Source organism: Melozone crissalis, unplaced genomic scaffold (assembly GCF_028551555.1).
Source record: "Melozone crissalis strain CALT ecotype California unplaced genomic scaffold, PUWL_Pcris_2 ptg000013l_1, whole genome shotgun sequence".
Lineage (NCBI taxonomy): Eukaryota > Metazoa > Chordata > Aves > Passeriformes > Passerellidae > Melozone > Melozone crissalis.
Window position 1 is genome coordinate 59,779,448 of NW_026535791.1, and position 25,612 is coordinate 59,805,059.

General features: G+C 36.5%; 1 protein-coding gene across 3 annotated transcripts in view; it reads left to right on the forward strand.

Annotated features, from left to right (window-relative positions):
* CDKL5 (cyclin dependent kinase like 5) overlaps positions 1-25,612 on the forward strand; it is a 129,682-nt gene that overhangs the window by 93,971 nt on the left and 10,099 nt on the right. For 2 of the 3 annotated variants that reach the window (XM_054272149.1, XM_054272150.1), the window contains exons 10-16: positions 1,693-1,773; positions 6,079-6,239; positions 8,488-9,511; positions 12,918-13,023; positions 15,027-15,150; positions 21,705-21,807; positions 25,412-25,534. In XM_054272149.1, the coding sequence (XP_054128124.1) occupies positions 1,693-1,773; positions 6,079-6,239; positions 8,488-9,511; positions 12,918-13,023; positions 15,027-15,150; positions 21,705-21,807; positions 25,412-25,534 (1,722 nt within the window). The remainder of the gene's footprint in view (positions 1-1,692; positions 1,774-6,078; positions 6,240-8,487; positions 9,512-12,917; positions 13,024-15,026; positions 15,151-21,704; positions 21,808-25,411; positions 25,535-25,612) is intronic. The other variant, XM_054272151.1, reaches the window with a different exon arrangement.

Genomic DNA, 25,612 nt, shown 5'->3' on the forward strand with positions numbered 1-25,612 from the left:
TACTGCTGATGTGGACAGGGGCACATGGCTCCTCATAGACAGCACTTTTTAGAATTGAAGTAAACTCTGAATAATGGCTTAAATATAAAAAAACTACAAATTTTTTTTTGTTTTAAATATTATATTCATTAGTTAATTCATGGGAAAAAATTATCCTGTCCTATAAGACAGCCTTAAAAGTACATTTTTTTCTGAATGTAGCTCAATTTTCTGAATGTAGTGCTAATAGTGAAAGATTTCCTGTTACAGAGCAGATAGTAGGTATGCTGTTTATTACTTACATATTGGTAAGCCAGTTATTACTTACAAGCTGGATTTGGTGCTGGATATTCTCAAGATAGAAACTGGCCCAGGATATGAAATTTTTTGTCCATATGCTTAGATTTTGTGAATTTCTACACTACCCTAAGTGAATACTACCATATTTTAAATAGGATTTAAAAAAATATCTCTTCAAACACTCCAGCATGGATCCAAATGAAAAGCAGAAAACTTGTCATTTCTTTCTACTCATACCTTCCATACATATGTGTGTAACACAGTTTTCCTGGCTCCTGAGGTTTAGGGAGTATTTAGTGATCTCTCTTCAATTCTTTTGAGGAGGAAAACATCCAGGGTATGTTGAAGACATAAGGAAGTAAAATAATATGGGATCAGAAACTACCAATAGGCTCGTGGCTTTACAGAAAAGTGTGAGTGGCAATGCAGGGCTATAAATATTTGTTCCACCAATAAATTACATGAAGAATGTGAAGAATTAGTGACAAGCCATTGGTGCTTTGCATGGCTTTGGCACATTTTCCTGTTTCCCTGATCATTATAGATATAAAAGCTTCTTTATGATTGTCACTCCACAGGAAGACACAAACATTTTACAATTTGGTTTAGGTTAAAATTGGAGGAAGCGTGGAAGCCTTGTTTTACCTAAACCACTGTTGAGGATCAATATAGCAGACTTGAACTTTAAAAAATTCTCAATTATTGGTAAACCACTTCAAAATAAAGCAAAGTCAAAAGAAAAATACAGAGACTATTTAGGAATAAAAGCATTCAAACTAATGTTCTTTCATTTTTCTTCAAAGTTCACAAGATGTAATTTATGAAAAGTAACACTAGTACAACTAATGGATGCCCCCAGCAGTGTGCACTGCTTCTCATGGTGTTGCCAGCAGCATGACCACAGCAGTAACCCTGAAACTCAAATCCTTGAGCTTTTGCCTTTTTTCACTAAAAATACTTGGGAATTGTTCGTTAATGTTTCGTATTATGTTAATGTTTAGTATTATTAATGAGTAGTAATGTATTTGCACTCTCAAATTATCTTTGAGCTATTTTTAAGCTTTTTATTAAAATAAATATGTTACTTATCTTAGTTTTGAATCTATTTTAAACCTCCTGTAAATCATAGTGCCACAAAAAAAAATTAGGTTGATTATTTCTCACTTGAGAGTGATTTCTTGGCTGCCCTAACAATCAAGAATACTTTCTTTGGTTGACTAGATGCTTACCACACATCTAGAGTTACTTGTTTCACTTTAATATTTTATAGTTTTCATAAACAACTAAATTTTTCCGTGCTTAGGATTCCCATTAATTACATGTCTTGATTAACTACTTTCTATTTTTTTAAGCATTTTATTCATTCATTACCTTGTTTTCATGATCAGTATATTTACAATGTATTTCTTACAGTTTCCAGCAGTCAATCATCCACAGTCTTTAGAGAGAAGATACTTGGGAATTTTAAGTGGTGTATTGCTTGATCTTATGAAGGTAGGAAAATGTCTTTTTTTCTGTCTGTGATATGTAGGAATATATATAAGTCACTTTTTACCTTTTTTCTTACATAATGCATCTTAGAAGGACTTTGGGACCTCCCTTTTGAGATATTTTAATTCCACCATTGTTTGTGGTAATTCCACCATTGTTTGGTATTTCCTAGGAATCAGGAAAATATCCCTTGCAAATGCCAGGAGAGTCTGTTCAGTATTAACTGATTTGATAAGGAATATGTAGTCCAGACAAAGCATTACCACCATCCTTTGCAGGGTTGTGCATCCACACTGACATCCATGCACTGACTGCTGGAGTGTGATCATATTTAGATACATCCACAGAGTACTGGGCTACCCTGAGTTGTTTGCCATTTGTTGGGTAAGTGTAAGGATGTGGACAGTTGTCAAAAACAAAGTTGACTCAAAGGAGTTCTGGTTTTTCATCCAAACTCTTTAATCTGCTTGCTGTCACCTGTACATGGTGTATATGTTAGTTGACTCTTCAGTCCTGTTTTGGAACAAGTCAGCTAGTTACACATGGCCAAACTAGGTTATGGTCCTGAGAGTTCTTTTTATGTGGGATCAGGAAAAGTTCATTCCCCACAAAAACATTGGGCTTTGCATGTGTGCTGTGTTCCTGGTATGGAACATGTGTGGTTGTCCTTACTACTGTACTATAAAAATACTCCCATGGTAAGCTGCAGTACAACCCTCACATCATTTCATCCCCAGTGAGCTGAAGAAAGAAGTCATGGTATCCAAAATTAGGTTTATAATCATAGAACCACTAAAGAATTAAAGGAAATATGGGACACACATGAAGTGTGGATATGGCTAATTAACTCTGAATGAATTGTGTGATCCCAAACCCCTCTGCACCAGTTATCTTGGAAAACAAAGATGCTTTGGGAAATACTTGGGTGTTTACTTGCTTTTAGTAGTATTGCTGTAGCCAGCAGAAATCCACCAAATTTGCTCTACTCTTCTTCAACACAGCCAGTTCAAACCCCTTTGATCTCCTTGCCTTATGAAGAGAGTCAGCATGGCTTTTATCTTGGTTTCAAGGAGTCTGCAATACGATACACTCCAGTGCATATAATTACTTTTTTTGGTATTATACTTTCTCCTCTATTTTCTGATTCACAGAAACTTTTTTTCATAGTTAGTGTAGCTCAAGATTTGGTAGTATATGTTGCAGAACAGAAACGTCAAGATCAGTCTTAAGACCATTGTAATATTTACTGGGGGAGGGTTTATTTTCATTTTATCCTAAGTTTTATGTAATATTTCAGTGTCTTTTAGGTTCTTTTGTTATGATTTAAAATTTGCAAAGTTGTGAAATTAAGCACTTTAGTTTTAGGGAAGCGCAGGTTTCCAAGTAATTTCATTCTTTTCATCTTTTCTGTTGATGTTTCTGCCTACAAGGTGAGAAAGGTCAGGAATTCTGTAGAGAGGATATTTTGTGTTTGATCTGCATTTTTTCATTCAGGAATTGGAGCCTTGTTAAGCATGTGCAGACGCCTACACAAGAGAACAGAAGGGACTTGTGGTTAAGTTACATGTTGCAAATGCTGCACATACTTTGGTGTGTGCCTGTCTCTTCTGCAGACAAGGGACAGTCTGACACATGTCCACACTTGTTGTGCTCCTCATTATCTGCACTCCCAGGGACCTCAGGTCAGATTACTAGATTACTGAATAACTCACACTTCAACTCATGCCAGCTGAAGTATACATATCTATTCAGAGAGCATTTCTGGACTAGATTAATGATGAGGCACCAATTTGCCCTTGTTGCTTTGTTGTTGCTCCAGTCCTCTGTTCTCCTTCACAAGCCATGCTGGTTTGCAAGCATTAGGGAGTTAGGAAATGGTTTTGCATGTTATGACTTGGGAATAAAAGACATTGAGACTTTCTTCTTTATATCATCTGCCATTCAATTGTCTCTGCCATTCAGCACCAGACATGCATTTCCTCTGAGCTGTTTGCTAAAGAGAACACTTGTAGAACCCTTTCTTTTTACCCTTGGTTTTCTTCACTTGCCTTAGCTGGACTTTAGAGTGGCCTAACCTTTGTGCTAATACACTGCTTTTATAGTCCATCTTTGTATCCTGTCCGTCACTCTGCTTCTCACCCACTCCCTGTTTTGCATTTTTGTTTATTAGGAAATTCCTTGTTTAGCCATCCTGAACCTCTGAAAAAGATTGTGGCCTTCTGTACAGTAAGATGCTTTGTTCCTGAACTCAGAATAAATTTGCCATAAAAATCAATGGCTATCCTGAACATCTTTCCTCTTATGGTAGTTTTTCAGGAGATTATGCCTGGTAATTCCTTCTAGAAAATGGAATTTGCTTTCCTGAAGTCCTGGGTCTTATCTCTGATGTTCACCTTCCCACCTCTTCTTTCAGTCCTATCTGTAATCATCTCATGGGTGCTACCACTCAGAGTGTCTTCTCTGATCAGATTTCTCACCAGTACTTTACTGCTGTTGAGCAGCAGCTCCCGTAAACTGAAGTCCCCTCCTTGGCTAATTTGCCTCCCCAGCAGCTGCACTAGGAAGTTTCCACCAATTCTAGAAATCTCCTGGCGCATGTACACAGGCTGGGTGTCAGGGTAGCTGAAGTCTGCTCTGAGGGTGAGGATCTGTGACCAGGAGGCTTTTTTTCGTTGTTATAGAGAGTTTTCCTCTTCATCACCTTCATGCTCTTCAATGCATTGCTGGTAACAAACTCCCATCATAATGTACCAAATGTTACTTTCCCTTCTAATGCCAACCTAGAGATTGTCCATGGATAAACCTTTTGTTCCATGCTGACACTGGATATGATCCAGGAAGCCAATTTTATGGAGTGTCACTCTTCTCCCTGTCCATCCCCTTCCATCTGAGACCAGTTGTACCCATCAGTGACCATGCCTCAGCCATGAGCCCTGTCCCACTACCTCTCTGTGATTCCAGGCAGATTCCCAGCCTTGTCATAACCTATGGACTTCCAGTTCTCCTTGCCTGTCATCCAGCCTGTGTAATGTAGGCATTTGAGAGAAGCCTCTGGACACCCTCTCTCCTGCGGGGGAATGTAGGAATCACATGTGGCCTCCTCCTCATGTTTGTTCAGCCTTTTGAGCCACTGTAGTGATGAGCACCAGAAAAAAAGGGGGAAAGAAGTTGGTAATCATTGAGTACAGTGTGTGAAAAGGGAAAGGTGCTGCATACTGTATGACCAAGCTGCATAGGAGTTTGCTCACTTGCTTTGTTTCCTGAGCATTTGCCATTTTGAAGTACAGAGATCCTGTGAAGGGAAAGGCAGTTTGTGGTTGAGTGGCTGAATATGGTGTTAATGCAGTGTGTGTGTGTGTATGTGCATGTGTGTTTATGCATGTGTATGACAGACACACATTGATTTCTTCTCTCTTAAATACATACAACCCTTAAGAAGTAGCTGGTTTTTTTACTTAATAGCCATTCAAACTTTTAACCTTGCTAACAGTCATGCATGTTTGAATATTCCAGTGTAAACTCTGTATTGCTCTTTTCCTGCAAGAAACCTTTCAAACTTCCCAAAAATACTCAAGCTCCTGTTTTCAAGTTTTGTGATTAAATATTTTCTACGTGTCAGGAAGTGTCTTTATTTAGAATCACAACTGATCTAACAGAATTATAAGGCAAGTGTTATTCTGAATGTACTGTAAACAATTTAGAGAATTCTTTGAAAATATGGGTGGACTTGAACTCTATAAGCTAAAAACAGAACTCTTTTATTTGTGTATTTTTAAAAATACTAAATGTTAAAATAATGTTTGTTTTTGCATAAGAATGTTCCCATATAGTTGTTTTGTTTGTCTGTAAAGCCTGTTTCATTGCAGCATTTTATTACTGCTAAACTTAATATTTTTGATTCAAAACAATGTTGTAAGGTTTATCCTGAAAAATATGTTTAAAATAAAAATATTTAAAACATATATAGATAGATATAAAACATTTTAAAAGTTTTAGATATCTTTGTATTTTAAACATACTATCACATATGTGTGCATAAAATTATATACGTATAACACATATGGTGTTATATAAATAAACACATATGTGTTTATTTTGTATCATATGTAGTTTAATGCATCATGAAATTATTCTAGCAGTGACATCTAATCACAGAAACTCTGGAGATTAAAAAACTACCCAGTAATGTTCTTTATTTTGTTGTGGTTTTTTTGTTTCGGTTTGGTTTTTTGTTTTGGTTTCTGGGGTTTTTTTTGCTAATGTAAATACAGATACTAACATTTAAACTTTGGCATTTGTTTTTCAAAGAACTTACTGAAGTTAGATCCAGCAGATAGATATTTGACAGAACAATGTTTGAACCACCCTTCGTTTCAAACCCAAAGACTCTTGGATCGCTGTGGAAGTTCACCTTCACGGTCAGCTAAGAGAAAACCCTACCATGGAGACAGCAACACTTTATCTAACAGGTAAATGTAGTCTTGTCACTGTTACCACTGACATTTGCTCTGCCAGTGAGTGAGTTGTGGTGCTCACACACAGCATCACCTACAAGAAAAATGGTTGTTTGGCAGCTTAGGCACGCTGAGATATGTGTGCTGTTCTGTGTTGCCTCACTGAGTAAAGGAAGCAGATGTAGTATTTACAGCTACACAAGCTGAAATTTTTGCTTACTTTCTGCATCAGGCTGCATGAGTCTTTAAAAAAAAAAAGAGAGAGACAATGTTGAAGCCATTTCTGTGTATGACAAAGAAAAATAATTGGCTGATCCACCTTAAAAAAATGTTAGCCTTTTTCTTGAACAATAGGAATTTTGTGGCTTGGAAGATGCCCAAGATTCCAAAGGAATGCTCTTTTCTTTGGAATGCTACCACTGCTGTATATGTACAAATCTGTCCAAGATTTTGATATTTAAAAGCTTAAAGTTCACACAGATTTGTAGCAGCTAAATGTCCTGAAAATTGAGCACATTGATCACATTCCAAATTGGAGATGAGCTGAATTTTGTCTGCAGTTATGGATCCTGTCTAGTCTGTTTGACCTCAGACTCCTAGCAGGATATGTTTGCCCAGTGACTCCCTTGCTGGACCCACATAGCTTGAGAGAAGCCACTTAATTTTCATACCTCAATGAGCCAGGTTTACTGCTGGATGAAATACTTCAGTACAAAAAGCTTCTTGTTATTGCTCTGATAAATGCGTTCATAAAGGTCACTCTCTGAAGCATGCAAAATATTTTAATATTCTATATGCAGGCTTTTAATCTTGGCAATGTTTTTCTTTAGCTTATCCTGTGAGATTAAAAAAATTGCTCCTCTATTTTAAGACTTGGAATGACATTCACAATCTATACTTTTTCAAAGATAGACACCAAAAAGTTTTAGCTGCCTTTACAGATGCTAAGAGTAGTAGTTTTACCATTAGACATATGGCAGCAGAAAGAAAGATCTACATCCACTGGAAGCTTGTCCAGAAGTCTTGCCTAGTGAAAATACTAGGTTCCTCTATCACTAAAATTTTGAAAAATATACTTGCTGTTAACAGAAAAATATTTTAAACTGGCGTTAAAATTGCCTAAGTTTTAGGAAATGTAGTGAAATAGATTATGAGATCACTGGAAGTGGTTAATACAAAAATCCTAGGTATAAAAACAACCAGCATTATCCAATTATAATTAACAAAAGGATCAACAAAGGTACAGTGAGCTCTCATTTCAACCCTCAGGAATATATCTGAGTTACATCATGGATTTGTTACAGAAATAAGTTAATTGCTCATAGCCTGCCTAGGTCCATCAAAGTAAACAAGCACAGCTCCAGCACTGTTCAGTCTTGGCTATTGCAGTGCCAGCCTAAATCCAGAAGCTGAACTGGTTTAATGCCAGAAAACCCGAGATAATAAATCTTGCTCAAAAAAAAAAAAAAATCAGTCTTGGGTATTGCAGAGCCAACTCATATCTCAGTCCTGTAGTCCCAAAACCAGAAGAGCTAGGAAGTAGAGTAGAGGATAAGGACACAACCAAGTAGCTCTGCAGCAAGTCAGTCTGGTTGCAGAGCCTTTCAGCTGCAGCTTTGGAACGAGTTAATGTACCAAAAACTGGGATAGTGCCAAGTTCCACAAAAGCTGTCTTCCTGTGGTTGTGGGTTACTGTTCCAGGGCTAGCTCAGGCTCACTCCATCTGAACAATAACCTCTTTTCCCCTCCTTTCCTCTCCCCTCCTCCTCCAAACCAGGAATGCACAAGATAGCCTGGAGCATTGATTGTATCAGGGCTTTTTGACAGTGCTGACATACATGATTGTTCTACCTTCCTTTGAAATGCCAGGTGTATTTAAGATTTTTTCAATTGATATGCAGCTAATTTTTATAATGTAATGCTTCACTTAGCAATGTACTCACATCATACACACAGGCATAAATGTGCAAATATATATTGGAATTTCTATTATTAGATTTGATATCTTCAGGGGTTTTGTCAGCAAAGTCATTAACCAAAGAAGAGTTTACCATCAGATTATAACCAGAAACAACTATGTATGAGCACTTGCAAATCTGTTATTTTAGTGAACCTTCTGGTGCCTTAGTTGGCAGTATTTGATCTTACTGCAGTTAAATTTTTGGTTTTAAATGGCAACTGAAATGGGTGTACTTTTTTGAAGTTATTAATACATGAATAAGTAATCTGATATATTAATGCTTCTTTATGCATTTTAATATAGAAATCAAGCCAGCAAAAGTTCTGCTTTGCAGTCACACCACAGATCAAACAGCAAGGATATGCCACTAGGGGCTGGCGGGCCAAGAGAAGAGGGGCTTCCAGCAAATGAAAGCTTTTTAAATGGAAACCTTCCTGGACCTGCCCCTAGCCCAATGCACGCAAAAAAACCAAGCAACACGCCTGGATCTGGCAACAAGGATATAGCCAATAATAACATGCCACATCTGCTCAGCCCAAAGGAACCAAAGGGAAAAACGGAGTTTGATTTTAATGTGGACACCAAAAGTTCTGATGGTTCAGGCACCAAGTACCTGAAGTCTAACACCAGATCTCAGCAGAACCGGCACTCCTTTATGGAAACCTCTCAGAGCAAAACGGGGACGCTGCAGCCTGGCGACAAGCACAGTCGCCACAGCTACATCGACACCATCCCACAGTCCTCTAAGAGTCCCTCCTATCGGACAAAGTCCAAGAGCCATGGAGTTCTGACAGACTCTAAATCCGTGGGCAACCTTTCTGAGGCCAGGGCCCAAGCTGCAGAACCAAACACTAGTAGGTATTTTCCATCCAGCTGTATGGACCTGAACTCTCCTACGAGCCCGAGCGCTCCCCGGCACAGCGATAACAGAACTATGCTCAGTCCGTCGGCCAGGAACAACCGCAGCGAGGGCACCCTGGACACTCGAAGGCCACCAACCAGACACTCCAAAACAATGGAGGAGCTAAAACTGCCAGATCACATGGATGGAAGCCATTCCCACTCTCTGTCTGCTCCACATGAATCTTTTTCCTATGGTCTAGGTTATACCAGTCCTTTTTCTTCCCAGCAGCGCCCTCATAGACACTCTATGTATGTGAGCCGGGACAGAGTGAGGTCAAAGGGCTCAGAGGGTGGCTTAAGCGTAGGGCAAGGGATGGCAGCCAGAGCAAACAGCCTGCAACTGTTATCTCCACAGGTGCAGCATAAGTCACTCACCAGGTCTGTTGGCTCATCACGAGAAGACTGTACAGAAGATTCTAATAGGGTTAGTCCAAAATATTGCCTCTTGTTTGAGGGTTTACCTTTCTCTTTTTAACTCATGTGGGGCAGTGGCCTGCTTTCTGTCTTCTGTTTTGTTTCTTTGAAGTTATTAATTTATTTGTCCTGTACTATATGGGGATTTTGTTAGGGGCTTTTTTTCAGAAGGGCTGAATATTTCAAGGTACTTTGAAAAAATGGGCTATGAATACCATTATCTTAAAGTACTGAAATGTGAGAATGGAAAAACCATCTCCAAAGTTAAAATTTCATTAGTTATTTTTAGTCCTTGGTTACATGGTCTGATGTCATTTTTACTGTATTATTTTGCTTAATTATCTTTCTCATTTGTGTTTTTATTTAGCTTTTCCTATATGTATTTCTGTTACGAATGCTAATGTTAATTTTTGAAGCCAGTGTTTCATTCAGGTATAGCAGGACATTATTGCTGAAATACCCCAATTTACTAGAGAAATATCAAAGCTTGCAATATTTATTTAGATTGGTATGATAAATAACTGGTGCAATCTAGAGATTTCATGTTGTAGTGGCCACTGGTAAATTGACTCCTCACAGTGGTTACTGTCAGTGGATACCTGGTTGTGTTTTCCTGTGAGCATTAATTACAGAGTAGAGGACAGGCTGGTCCTGGTGTTGATTTACATTTGTTACACAACTCTTCTGAATTATCTCATGTTTTACACATCAGATATGTAAAGAGGACTGTATTTGTTCTCAGAGCTTTAAATTTCTCTATTAACAAAATGGTGCAGAGACAAATACAAAAATGAGTGTTTGTTTCTCTATGCCTACACCTGTGATAAACTGACTTCTAAGGACAGAGCATCTCGTTCAGAGTTGTTGACAAACTGAAGAAAGTCCAAGACCTGCAAATAATATTTAAGGTCCAAAGATGATGGTTTACTATGAGAAACTAAAATACTCTGCCCACTTAGTAGTTTATCTAAGAAATATGTGAAGCTGACCTAATAGGGGTCTACAAGTACCATAAAAAGAAGAGTTTCAGGTAGTGGTTGTCTCCTCATCCAGCAGAGAAAAAAAGACATAATATGTTTTTTCATCCATTGCACATCTCCTCCATTCAAGTCTATGAGTATTCAAACATGAGAAAAAAATCAAAATAGAAGTGCAATGGAATAATAATTTTTAAAAAGCTACCTAGAAGGGATTACAGCAGCTCCATTTCAAAAACAGTTTTTTCCTATTTAGTTATTTTTATCTCTCTCATTTCAGTCAAATTAAATGTTACTTATTTTTCAGGACATTATTTGGAAGGGCAGTAATATCAGTGTTTCAGTTTTTGATAATAAAAGGTCACACTGTCTTGTATTCTTCAGTTCATTTTCTGCATTATGCAGCAGATAGTAATTTGAAGTCATTTTAATTTTATTTCGTACTATTTAGAGGCCAGTTGTTTTTATTGGATCATTCTTTGTTATTGAAAATGGGTTGACAGATTTTTATTTTAATTAGGAAAATCGATGTGTATTGTAATGCTTATGTTTTTGTTCGTTTTCATTTGCTTTGGAAAGTCTGTTCATTCAAGATAAAGAACTTTATCTCTTATGGTCAGTATTTTTAAAACTTCAGCCTTCACGTAGTGCTTTTAAATCTGTATTTCAACCATTAGAAGTGTGAAAGGAAATTGACTTTTCTGAAATGGATGCTAAGGCTGTGAATTCACAAAGCTGTTTTTTATTTGTTTGTACTCCTCTCAGTAACAAATCAAATTGTCAATCTTCTTATGCCTCATGAAGGCATTTTCACAAAGAAGTCATTCTTTGGCTCCTTCCTATCCTCATTTTTCCCCCCCTTTCTACATTATGCATTAAGAGTCAGAAAATTTCACTCCCTTCAGGATTAGTGAACTAAAAAACTCATTAATAGTATGTGTTCTCATAGCTTCTTTACTGGTTTCATACATATTTTTTCTGATCAGTTCTCCTAGGCTTTTTTCCTCTGCTCATCTTTGGTGAAGTTTCCTTACTTCCATGTTTCTAGTTTCTCATTGATTTTCTTTTTAGCACTACCAAGCTTTTTAAAGAAAACCATTCTGTTTTGCCAAGCTTTAAATCTTACTTAAGAAAAAATAAAGAAAAATCTCTCATCCAGTCTTAGTTTTAGGACTTTTCAAGTCTCAACACAACAGTTTTGTTTTAAGCGGGTTTTTTTAACATGTAAATTAAATGACACAAAAAGGGTTAAGCAGAAAAAATCAAATACAAGTTGCTATTACTGTGTCATGTTTGAAATTTAACTGCTGATAAAAAAAGAGGTATCTAATACAAGTAGTAATTTAATCAAATGCTTCAGCCTCTGGTAAATTTTAGAAGAATCCAGCTGGGATTTGAAGCATTGTTTTAGCTGCAATTCTGGCCTCAGTTTCAAGGTTTGTTTTCTCTGAGAGAGTGAGACCAGAACTTCATCCACAAAAAGCAAAGTAAATTTTGCAAATCACTTGTGCAGTGAATTGAAGTCTCAGTTTTTAGTTTTGGGTAGGTTTTTTTTGTGGCTTTGGTTTTTAACTTTTGTCCTTCTTGGACATTCTAGATTTCAGTTAGTACAGGGGTTTCAGAAGTTTCCTAAGGGGGGGTCTTGGAGAGAGCATTAAATTTCATGTGGTCAGTCCATACTGAGGGAAAAGTAGTCTCTGATTCGTTTAAGAGTGGGGTTAAGTCATATTTGGTGGCTAATTATGTGCATAAGGATGTTTCTACTGGCTCACATAAACTTTTACTTGAAGTACTTCCAGTACTGTTTTCAGGAAAGTAGAATAAATTAGAGGTAATGAAATGCTTTTAGCTGTCCTGTGTGACTGAAGAACTTTGCCTATAGATTTCTTAGTTCAGAGACTTTCTATTATTTTGCATACAATAGATTTTGTGATTGTTGGTACATCTAGGTAATGATATTAAGAGATAAGAGATGATAAGCAATGATAGTGCTTTGGTGTTGCAATTATCTCAATTAGATACATTCCTGTCTGCTTTTTAGTGTTTGCCAGTAGCAGAGTGACCAGATTCCATCAGAAATTAATTTAACAAGCCTCCAGTAAAAGATTCCTCCAGAGATGTTTGTTTACAACATCTTACAGTTGTGTTTCATTCAGGTTGAAATTCTGAGGGCCTGAATCAGGTTCATGTCTTTAAAATTACAACTTAGAGGTGAAATTTTGTTAATGTCATTTTTGTCATTTTGGAAAGAAGCAAGCAAGCAGCAAAACCAAGTAATTATTGATTACATAGTCTGTGATTTGATATTTGCAGTTATTATTAATATGAAAGGAAAATTGTATGGTGAATTTGGAGTTTTCTTGCTTATGTATATTGGTTAAAAACTGAAAATCAGTTTACAGTCTTTTATTTTAAATAGATTATTGTTCTTTTGCATAGGGTGGAGCATATCATGATCCACACACAGAAGATGGAGCATCTACTAAGGAGAATAGAATTCTGTATAATGACCCTGTTCCGAGAAGAGTTGGCAGCTTTTACAGAGGTAATTTCATGGTGGATCTTTCAAATTTAATCCAGAATTTTAGCATGGAATATAAATTAAGTACTAGAAATTAATGCAGAGAATTAGTATGAATAACTACAAAGGTTTATTGGAACAATAATTGTTATTCAGCTTTCAGAGGATGAGTTTGCAGGAACTGCATTGGTACCCTATTGTTTATTTGTAAATGATAGCTCACTTTAATTGGAAAGTACATCCACTGCAGTACCTTGTGAAGCAGAATATAATTTATCAGGGCAAAATGAACAAAATTAATATTACCAAAGTAGGCAGTTAATTAATATTTTAAATTTTTATTTTCAATTCTTATAAAGACTCTATACCTATGCACTTGTAGCACGTAGACGTACTTAATGATCTGTTTCAGATCCATGTAACACAGTGGTGTTACATGGAAATGTAGCTCTAGCTTTTATGGCTTGAAACTTGTGGCATTTCTTCTGTTAAAACTTATTAAAGATCGGGGTTTCCTACAAGCCAAGAGCACACTTAGATAATTCCAGTTCAGAATAAATAATAAAACAGGTCTGTGTATGGGCACACAAATAGATACTGTTCTGTTATGGCACACAAAAGATGGTGGTTTCTGAGCAGCTGCCTCATGGCTAAACCTGGGTAATTGTTTTGAAGAAGATGATAAGAGGCTGATTACTGCAAGTGTTAGGAGGCTTGTGGGGCTCCCCTGAACCTTAAGAAGTCCCAATCAGCTGAAATTCGCTTATGAGTCACTTAATAACCTTAAGCAGAGTCACAAATCTCCCTCTGATCCTCTTCAGGTTGATCACTTGGCTGATGACCTGATTTGGACACGTTAAAATCTGAGAATCCTTGCAAGTGTCCCACTGCAATATTAAAACCTGTGAGCAGAATTAAAGCTTGTACTGTTTTGAGTGATGCTTTTGAGTGTTTGTGTTGCAAATGCAACAGAGGATGCTTAAGAATTCTCAGTCCTGAATTGCTTTCATTAATTCATAAAAAGCTCCTAAAATTGTACATGGATTATCCTTCTTTTTTTATATATAGTGAAACAAAAGTTCCTAAGAAGAATGACTTTCATAAATCATGTGCTAAAGAAACTGCAGAGCTGGGGTTATTCAATTCCTTGTTATAAAAAAGAGGGGTTTTCCTCTTCAACTTTATCAAACAAATATATTTTAAATAGACTTAATTATTGCTTTGGGAAAATGATATTATATTTAAAATAATACTTTGATAATAGTATATGCAAAACTGGTGATAATAATATAAGCAAGTTACTGTGAAAAGGGTAAATCCTTATTAATATAAATTTAACCTTTGTATTAGAGCAGTATTTATTAGCATATACTTTTGTACTGCAGCTTGAACAAAACCTTACAGATGCTGTTTTGATATATTGTGTAATGTGGTGCTGCACTGATGTTCCAACTAGTGTCTGGTCAATTTTTAGTCCACTGCAGGTATTTCTAGTGATATTCATAATTCTGATAAATTTATGTTCTGTATATAGTTGTGTATTTTCAAAAGCACAGTATGTCTGTTTGAAAAAATACATAATATGTAATTTTGATGTTTTAATTTTTAGTGCATTATCTCTTAGTTACATCAAAAATCAAAATTTTTTTTTCCAAGATGGGTGCTACTTTTTTTAAGGTCTAAAGTGAAGACTGAGCGTAAACTGTAGTGTTTCATGTCTTTAGTAACAGTATTCCAACCTCTTATTCTCTTTCCTGTTTTTAAATATCAATCACACTTAGAGCTCCCTACTAATAGAAGTGTTCTCAAATCTAATAAGACTTTACCCAAGTTCTGATGATGGTCTCATTTTACAACCAATATTACCCTGCAAGGATCACAAAAATCAGCTTTCTTCTCAATCATACACAAAACACAACCGTGTCTTTGCTCTCCTGTCACTGTAAGAGGCAGAGAGGGAGCAGAGAGGCGGGAGCTGGGATTTTTGGCAGAGCTCAGTGTACATTGTTTGCTGTTCCCCTGTTCAGTTCCATCTCCACGGCCAGACAGCACCTACATAGAGAACAATGTGTCCAACAGAGCCTCGGTGTTGCCAGCAGACAGCAGCACGGTGACAAACCACCCCAAGAGACAAACCACCTTTGACACCTGGTGAGTTGGAATGTGCACACACCTGTAGAGAATGGCAGGAAAAAATGTGCTTTTAACAGGAGGGACAAAAACCTCACGCTTTTCTCAAGCTTTGCAACTGTCCATGTGCTTAGTTGCTTCCTCCAGCTATAGCAGCAGAGCATGGCATGTTTTCTGTCCCCTGTTGAGCAGCAAGGAATCCTGCATTCCACCCATAACATGAAAGCATTAAAGTTGATATACTTTTGTCCAATCCTTCACAATTTTTTTCCCTGCTATTAGTCTTTAGGTAAAGATAGTACAAAGTGCTTGTGTGTGTAGTATATATAGAAATTTGTGGATTCCAGAAGCATGAATTGTTAGACAGGTGGAAAAAATATCAAAATGCATGTTTCCATATATAAAGTACTATATTAATGAAGAATATTTTCCCCCTACAATGGGTACCGCTGCTCTCTTTGTTTATACACAGAAGGAAATGAATGCATTCTATGGGAAAATGGATTAAGTGACATCTTAATGGTGTATATTGATTTTAAAAGATTAAAAGCATCACATGGCTCCATTATATAACATAGAGCACCTTAATTATGCTAATAAAATAACAGCATATACATAACTTTGCAGAACTCAAAGGGAAATAGTTTTGTTTCTCTTAGAGCTGTTTGGCTCTAAAATACTCCTAATCTTATATTTTTTAAAATCACAATAAAGAATATTGAATAAAAATAAGCAGATGGAGCTCACAGGATTGGGTGAGAGGAATGGGCTGCATACAATTGCATGGTTCAGTTATGCTCTATACCACTCTCTGAAACACTCCTCTCTGAAAGGGCCATAAAGTCATGCTATCTAAACTGTTTCAGTGGTTTGTTGACTTACTGTGTTTTCACATAAATAACCAGAGAATTATGTGCTTAAAGAGAAAGGGGGGTGGTGGGTGGTGGACACTTGGTATTTCAGCTTGTGTTCAGGTGTTATACCTATGTCAGTAATAGAAGATGTTTACTCCAGAATCCTTCTCACCTGCTCTGATTCACTAGAGTCTGCTTCCTGTCCTTCAGTAGCTCCACCTACATCCATTTTCTGGAATTAGCTGAGGAAAGCGATCATTTATGTAAAACGGTGGTACTTATGTTGTGGCTTGTGTGGCTAAAGAAGGTATTTATTCCTGCTCTTGAACCCTTTGACCATTTTACATTTTCCTTCATATCTGGATCTTTCTATCTTGCATATAACATAAGACAACTGGAATCTTGTTTTGCTTTATATATCATTCAGCAATATAATGTCTTGACTGCAAAGAAACATATAATGCTACTTTAACTCTGAACTGAAAAAAATCGTGTGTGTTATTAGAGCTGGTTGGGAATATTTTTATGAAGTACTTTTTTGTTATAATGCCAAATTACCAAAACCAAAACTTTTCAAAGGAAGTGGCTGATAACCACTAACCTTTTATTGTGAAGATTCTTCACCTCCAGGATGGAATTGCCAGTCAAAACCAGAGATACTCTCAAAATAACAAATATTTTGGAGGCAGCATTATTTTTTAGAATGTGAGGAACTTGAGTGCAGGGTCTTTGTTATTTAAACCAGAGGCTTGAACCAAGATCTTAGATCTAACAAGTGAATGCCCTAAACCAGAAGTTAGAGGTTATTCTGGAGGACATTGTCTGAAGCTGTTTCATCTTGTTAAAACAGTGAAAGGAGCACAGAGGTGCTGAATATGGCCTTGTGAAAAAGGCCCTTGATTAACTTTGAAACAGTTAGATTTAAGTCCTTGCTCCAAAGTACTCAAATATTTTCACAAAGGGGAACAGCTCCTTTGAGAGAAGAACCCTCAGAAGAATAAGCATTTCTTCTTATGAAATGGAAGAAATAGCAGTAGCTGCAAGTTCCTGCTATTTTGGCATATGCTTACCTTTATCTTTTCTTCTCCTACTCCCTATTTTCCTGAAATGTTTCCTGCCCAGCTCTACCTGCTAACTCTGTTCAAGTTGTCCTGGCAATGGTCTAATGTTGCAGAATTGTTCTGTGCCATAAATGCAGCTTAACCCAATTCCCGAGTAGTGAAGAGTCTGTGTTCCTCTACCTAATTTTCTGTATAGAAGTTGTGTAAATGCTTATGAAAATGTTGAAAGCTCTAATGGAATGTGATTCTGCTTACATCAATTTTATGATGAAGTAAATATTTGATGTTTGAATAACATACCTAACTGGTACATGACAATTCATCTCGAATTATGAGTGACATGTATTCCACCTGGACTTGCCACTACTGTAAAATATTGCTTCTCATACTATTGCTCTGTGTTGCCTTTCTTCTGTCAAAGATTCTGTGAATGTTTGCTAGACTGAATTGTCACAGATGTTCCCCTGTCTTTGTGTGCATTTTTTTGCTCTGTCCCCACTGTCCTGCCTTTTAAAATAAAGATATTATAAACTTGACTTTTGTCATTAGATTTTACTCTTAAATTACTAGATCATTTCTGAACTTCAGACAACTTGATTTGAAAAAAGGCAAATTTTTTATCCTTCTAGAAATTCTTTTCTTTGCTAGAGTTTAATTTCCTGTAAACAACCTTGAACTTGCTCAATTTTTTTTTATTGATACAAGAATAAGTGTTTTATTCTTTTCTACTTATACAAGCTTTGTCCTGAGCTGGGCAAATTCAGTAGTTATAGGCAAGATATTTAATTGTATTCTGCCAGTGGTCCAGAACATTGGCCTGAATTATCTTTACCACTGTCATAGTTCTAAATATCTCTTTAGAACTAATTCCAACATGCAGTAGTGTATCTCACATCATATTGGAAGTGTTTGCATTGGCTGCTTACAAGATATTTGGGGGCTTCTGGAAAGCATTTTTGCTCAGACCTTTTGTGTCCACACAAATGTAGTCATGCTATGACAAGTAGCTTGTTATATCTTCTCTAGCACAAGTCATACATTTCTGCAAAAATAATAAAAAGGAGGAACTCTATGAATAATAGTACTATTTATATATATATATATTATATATATAAGCACACACAAAATCTCTGTCATTCAAGAAAAGAAAAAAAAGTCATTCTTACAAGAGTAAAAGGCTTAAAATTTTATCCACTATCAAGTTTTGAGGTTCCAGAATAAGAAAGAATAAGGTTTTTTGTAAACAGGACATGACTGAATTTTATATTTCTGTATCAGTGTCAGTGTAACATTATAGTCATACCTCGTATTCCTGAAAGTAAAAGGTTACCAGCATCTGAGCAAATTAGTTTAGAGCATGTTCAGCTGTGTGTGCAGCATGACTGTTGCTGCATTATAAATATTTTCCAGTTCTTTAATAGAATTCGTAAAAAAAATCAGGAAATTGCAAATTCTGAATGTTATTCTATATATGAGATAATAGATCCGGGGTTTATTCCAATTAATAAATCCTCCTTTTCCACATGATAAAATAAAAAAAAATTGCAGCTCCAAACAGAGTTCAGATTTGATCTTTTGATTTTAAGCTTTCAATGCCAGACTTTTAGACCATGACCTTTTCCTTTGGGCTTCAGCTTGTGGGATTGAGATTCTTATCTTCAACTATCTATTTGAATTGTTTCATTCATTTCTGGCATTTTCTTGCCTTTGCTGAATGGTAACTGTGTGACTGCCCCTTAAGGGTCTTCCTTTAACTCTACAAGTTATCTTTTAGTTTTAGTCAGTGTTTGTCATTTATCTTCATAGAAAAGTTCTGCTATTTCAGTAACTCCTTCATTAGACAAAAACCTCACTCATTAATTGTGTTGGATCCATAAAGGGAGTAGTACATGAGGGTTTCCAAGGCAGGCTGCCTGCTGAGATCAGGGTTGCTGAAGAATATCTAAAACAAGCATGAGGAACTGCCTCCCAAAAAGAGCTGTCTGCAATACAAATCTCTCTATGGCAGCATGAATGCAACATGCTTCCTATTTTTGTTTTTTAGTTAATGTGAAAGCACCTCAGCTTGCTTGCCACATGCATGTTTGCTGCTACACCTCATTGCACCTGCATGAAGCTGGATATCTTTCCTACCAGGGGTAATAAATAAGAGTGAAAATCATAGAATTTCTGTTTGTACTTATGCCTTTTCCAAGTGTTTCAGACCAGAATAATCAATGTGTTCTACATTAAACGTCCTAAGCATGCAAAGGTACACAAAGATAAAATAACAAAGCACAGCACATTTTGCCTTCAGTTTCTGCTTGAGAATAAGCTCTCTGAGTGGGGGCTCTTCTCCAGGGCTACTCCTACTTGTTACTAAAACAGACAGCACACAGAAGACTCTGGTGGAACTGTTTGCTTTCAAGAGCTGAAGCTTTATGCAAAATACCAAGATACTTACAGTGTGTTGTAAGAATTTAGTGTTGTGTGACTCTACAGATTTTTTTGATAATCCTGTTTATTTCCTGCACTGTCCATTATCTGAAAATCATCTTTTGGGATGCCTAAATTATCCCAGTGTTTCGTCATCGATCAAAATGCTCTGCTCTATTTTTACTCAGTACAAAATCCTGGTGTTGAAGCTTCCTGCTATAATGCTATATATGTTCACTCTCTTCACATAATGAGCATGTGTTTTGAAGCAGTTGCTTTTCAAGGTCAATGCTTTTTCAGACAACTGTACTGCAATATGAGTCATAGGAGTTAATGACATAAACCATTCAGTATAAAACCACTGGCTTTTGGGTAAGCAGCAATTGAAAATGAGCAGTTCTCAGCCCCCTATTTTCCAGTTCTCTCTGGTCACTGTAGCCATAAAGAGGAAATGATGGTGCAGAATTTCATTTCTCTCCTCTCTGCTCAGCTGCTGTGGAGAGCAGTTTTCTCATCCAGGTTCACTGGGCCAAAGAAAAGAATCATGCTTGAGTGAATCTCTGTCTAAAAGTATAGCAAAAATTGTTCCAGGCTTCACTCTGAATATTAATTCACCTGTTAAAATACAGCATCTCCATTTTGGAATAGACTTTGTAATAGAAAAGCTATAGAAAGACACTGAAAAATTTTAAAGGATAAAGTAACCTCCTGTGATCTTGCTTATGATCTGACACTGGTTCCTCAGTGGACAGCAATCATTGGGTTGATAATTTGCATTGGGACTATGGTTTGGGATATGCTTGCAGCTGTGGATGTACAGGAGCTCCTTTGGGGAAAGGCTCAGAGGATTCTTAGCCCCATTTACATGACTTTCTGAGTACAAGCAGGATACTTGGGATGTATGCTCTCCTCCAACTTTTGTAACAAGTCAAGTAAAAATCATTTGGTAAATAATTCAGCAGGTGTTCTGTGTTATATCAGACTCCTGAGCACTGAATGTAATCAGTCTTTACTCTTTGGTTTTCTTCTTGGTGCTTTAAGTGACTTGTATAATAATGCCTTACACCTGTCACACTACTTACAGTAGTACCAAATACAGGGGTGTGATAGCAGCAGGAATCCTTAGCAATCCAGTATATTTAAAATACCTGTTATAAGTACAATAATTACATTAAACTAGAGTTTTTTCCCTGTAGTAGTGATGTAATTTCCATATTAAATATATATTTTCATGCTCCTGAACATCATCCACCTACTTTTCTTGTAATATCTTTACTTGTTGGTTCCAAGATTTTCCAGTATTCTGTAATTTCTTTCTGGATATGTAGCTGTGCATCATGAGCAAGGAAACGAAATATTTGAGCTGGTTTGGGTGTATTTTTTAATGCACTAAAGAGATTGAAATCTCTGAAAATATTTCTGTGATGCTTTCCTGCAGCATTTTCTATTTTCAAGCTATTTTAAAGGGCACTAGAAGTGCAATCAGTTATGCCTCACCACTGTCCTTGTAAACCATCTTTTTACCCTGTATAAGTACTTCACATGCATGGTATACTGTGTATATTGAAAGTAACTTGTTATTTATCAGCTGTAGTTGCTTCAGACGTGTAAGTTAAGAGTTAAAAGGCAGAAATTCAGTCTTCAGGCAAGTCACCTGTTCCATTTTTGGGTCGCCTCCTTTTGCCAGCACTGTCTCACGCATAGCAAGCTAACAGAAGGTTTTAAGTTGAAATGGACAACAGTAGAGCCCCAGCTTCCCTGATGATATATTTGGAACCATGGCAGCAAGGGTCAGGAAGTGCAGTTCAAAGTGATTCTCTCTGGCCAACTTTGCAACTCCTGCTTCTCCAGCAAGCAATGGATAAACTGGACCTGTGCTTTGATTTGTATGTTCTCTCAGATACGCTTTTCATTTTCCTAAAAGACTTCGTGTGTGATATTTTTATTTGAATATTAAATTCTGGCTTAAAAGAACACATGCATGCTCTCCTTTTCCCTAAATAAAACTATTCATTGGTTTAAACTAATCATTTTACCCTAACACTGTGTACCTCCTATCCCTTGTAATAACTCTCTATCTGGTATTTGTGTAGTAACCCTGGAACCAATGAATGCTAAAACTTTAAGTATTTTTTTACTTTAATCAATAATTTACATTCTTTGGCATCAGATCTCAGTATTGCACAGAATTTGCAAAGTAATGCCATAATAAAATTTCTCTTACAATACCTTATTTCATATTTAGGAAAAGTCCTGAAAACCTTAACAGTCACTCAGAACAGCTGAAGGAGAAAGAAAAGCAAGGTTTTTTCAGGGCAATAAAAAAGAAAAAGAAGAAATCTCAAAATGTAAGTATGCAGCATTTCTAGTAGAATAATTCTTTTATTCATTTTGAATTATACCATTTTAGTATGCTAGATTAGTAGTACCTTTGTATTATTTATTGTTATATGTGTATTCACTTCTTTTATTTTCTCTCCTCACTATATGAAAATCAAATTCTTCTTCTGTTCAGGGTTGATTTTTCTGCCTTTTCAAATATTTCTTCACTTACTAGGACAAGAAAGTGAAGAAATCCAAACTTTCGCCTTTGTTTTCATTCAGGCCCTTTGAGAGCCAGTTTTGATGCAAGTTTTAAAATGATGTTGCAACAAATTCTTTTTCAGGATATGGTGATACCATTCCAAGAATAGTAACTTCATTCTTGTGTGTCCCCAGAGCTTGAATAGTTTCAGGCAACCATGCAGAGAAAAAGAAACTGTAACAAATGAGAATTCTTTCCAGTCTTTTTCATGGAAGTGTCTTGGTAACAGCCTCTGTCTTCTTGCTGCATTCCATGACTGGAATAAGGATGATGTGTCTTAACCATTCTTAAGAGTTTTATGTTTTGTTGAGGGAATGGATTGTGGCTATAAGTCTTTGGCGTCTCATACATTTTTACATTTTCATAAAGTTTTTGGGAGGGAGAAACGACTTTCTATTATCAGAAAGTAGTGGTATATACTAACATTTCACAAATTTTTATAATAAAGATATCCCTAAGAACTGAAGTAACCTAAACATAATCTCATTCTTAAAGGACAGCTCTGGAAACAGTAAAACATTTAAAATTGTAATGTTCCTGTAAGTGTAAATGCAGTTATAGTTTTGAAGATTCTCAGAATTGAGTAAATCATGCTTCCTCCTGGCAAAGGGGAATGACTTAATGAAAATATTTCCTGTCTAGGTGTGAGGTGATAGGATTGAGAGTGAGTGGAGGGCTAATTTGTTGAAAACTGGGAGAGAGGAGTGATTATCAGGCTTTTTGTTGTTTTGGGTTTCTTAAAATTTCTTTGACCTGTGTGGAACATGTGCATATGTGTATTAATTAGCACTCAGAAATGCACCTGACCTTCCTGCTGGGTGATTCACAGCAATGGCATCTACCTCTCCTTCTGAACTTGTTCACCCTCATACCTGTATGCAGCTCAAATATGATCATCTGTATTAAACAACTGAATTAAATGTCTGGATTACAGCTCTGGGACTGTTTGACCAAAATGTCTATGTAAGGATAACACCTAAGGCCATTGGTTCCAGTGATGCACTTTCAAGGGGGGAAAATAAAAGATGTTAAATTTGCATTGCTGTACTCTACTCTGATTCCAGCCTTGCAGACATGGTGGCAGACAACACTCCAATAGCTGAGCTGAAAGATGCTGTACTGATTACCTGCACATCAAACTGTGTGAAAGAAATACATAATGGATTGTGTTGCCTCTCAAAATCTGGCATTTTACAAAACACCTAAATCAAAAGCTCCTTGATCTATAGCTACCAAAACCATCACTGATTATAAGCTAAGGCAGATTTATATATAATCCTTACTCCTGTTTCTTATCACTTTTAAAAAGAGGGGTAGAGAGGAATAGAAGAAAGAGAGAGGAAGGAAAAACTGTGTTTGCAACTCAGAGGTAGAATCTCACAGAAAGATGAATTAGTGAAATAATATAGTGACACAACTCTTTCATCCTCAGCTAGAAACTTGCTAAGATTAACTTGAGTTTTGGATCAAACCAAAGCCAGAAAAACCTCCTTTCATTTCTGTTTACAGCTGATTGCCAGGACAGTATCTAGGCACAGACTGCACCACTGATGTGTGTACCAGTGTCTGGCTCAGACTCTGGTCTTTGTTCTTCTTCAGCTCCTAGTTGAAGACATCTACCTAACAAACACTGGGACAGTCTTTAGGATCTTGCAGCACAAAATAAAATTACTGCCTTCAATTCAGCACCAGATTTGGTGTAAGTAGTAAAAGTTGTTCACAGCACTGTAATATTAGCTCTTCAACTACACATACAATGTTTTCTATGAATTCCTATTAAAAGTCTTAATAGACAGCTTGTTGCTACCCAAGGTTATTTCTGAGACCTACAATTCACATAGAGTCCTACAAGTATGAAATTCCAATTTGCTCAAATACAGACTTTTAGCAAGAAATAACAAATTAGACCTGGAGACTGTCACAGAGCTAGGAAGCATAAAAGATACCTGAAATTGGATTGAAGACATCTTAGTAATATCATTCTCAAAATATCTGACAGCCTAGAATTGACCCCAGTTCCTGACACTTCTTCCTGCAGGTTGTTCCCATGCATCATTCTCCCTAGAGTTCTCCAGGTGCAGTACCTCGTGGGTTAGCAATTGTTACTGCCTGTTATGGGAATTCTTTACAGTATTGTTTTTGCAGAGCTGTTCTTATCCATTCTCCTTTTCATTGTTTGAAGTGTTTTAGTAATGTAGCAAAAGGTTTTTAGGATTGCTAGAATCACAGTTTTATGTCATTTGCCACCAAACAATTTGATATCCATGAGGGTTGAGCAATGTCAGTAGGCACTATCTTCAGAGGAGCCTGAGTTTTGCAGATTTTGGCACTTATTTCAAGCTATGGGTCTGAAGAAATTACCTGCTTTGGAAAAAGCAGTTTCAGGTGAGCATTTATCTTAGCAGTGCTTTCATTCCCTTTTAATTTACTAAATTTGAAACAGGAAATTCTTCTGACCATAAAGTTCCTGGACGTAAGCTATGCTAATTATTGATTCTCATTAACTTGGATGGAATCTAGAAGCTAGAAAAGCTGTTTGAAAGCCCACGCTTTTGGTAGTGCATTTGTCATTGTATTTAGTCACATAATAATTCTATTGCATAATAGAGTTCTTCTGATAGACAGGAAAAAGCAAGGCACTATATATGTGTCCTATGCTTGTTTGCACCTGAGCAGGGGAGAAATAGACCCAGTTATAGTTCTATTACCTTATAGTTCTGTTTGTTGTTCAATCATCTACTGGTAAGCTCTTTGGTTGTGCTCCATAAATTAAAATAAACCAGCCAGTGTACTTGCAGCTGCACGTGAAGCTGCTAATGGCATATTTATGTTAGAACTCAAATAATTCATCTTGGAGCCTTAGCTCTTATTGCAAGTTAAAAATAGAAGGCTTTTTTTCCCCCAAGAGTAACTATCAACTGCTCATTCTGAAACCAACTCCTATTATTGTTAGTGGATCTTTAATACTTTCTTTATATAAAAATAAGAAATGTCATACTGCTTTAGGTCATTATCAGAAATACAAATGATTGCCAGAGTTACAGGATTTAATTCAAAGCTCAGTAAAGTCAACAAGAGCTACCAGGTATTTCCAAAAGCCTTTGAAAAAAACACATTCTGTGTTCCTAATGAACATGGATATAATAATAGGTGTGCTAATCTTTTTTTTACATGCTTGCTGTGCATTGAGTTCCTTGAATTTGTTCCGTAGGCTTTTTTCAATCATTATTGTATTTTCCAAAAGCAAATTATAGGCCTGATAACATGTATTGTTGAATTACCAAAAAAAACCCCAAAGTTAACTTAGTAAGGGGCAGATCTCTTGGATTGAAATATTATGCATTTAGTTTTTGTGTCTTATATTGCAGACAGACTCAACCAACGGCGAGAATCCAAGCATCAAGAAATCCCTCTTTCCTCTTTTTAATTCAAAGAATAATTTAAAGCATAGTTCTTCTTTGAAAAAACTTCCTGTAGTCACTCTACCAATGGTATTAATTTTTAAGTACAGTAACACTTTAAAATGGTCCAGTAAATTTGTTTTACTGACTACAGCAGCATGTGGTTTA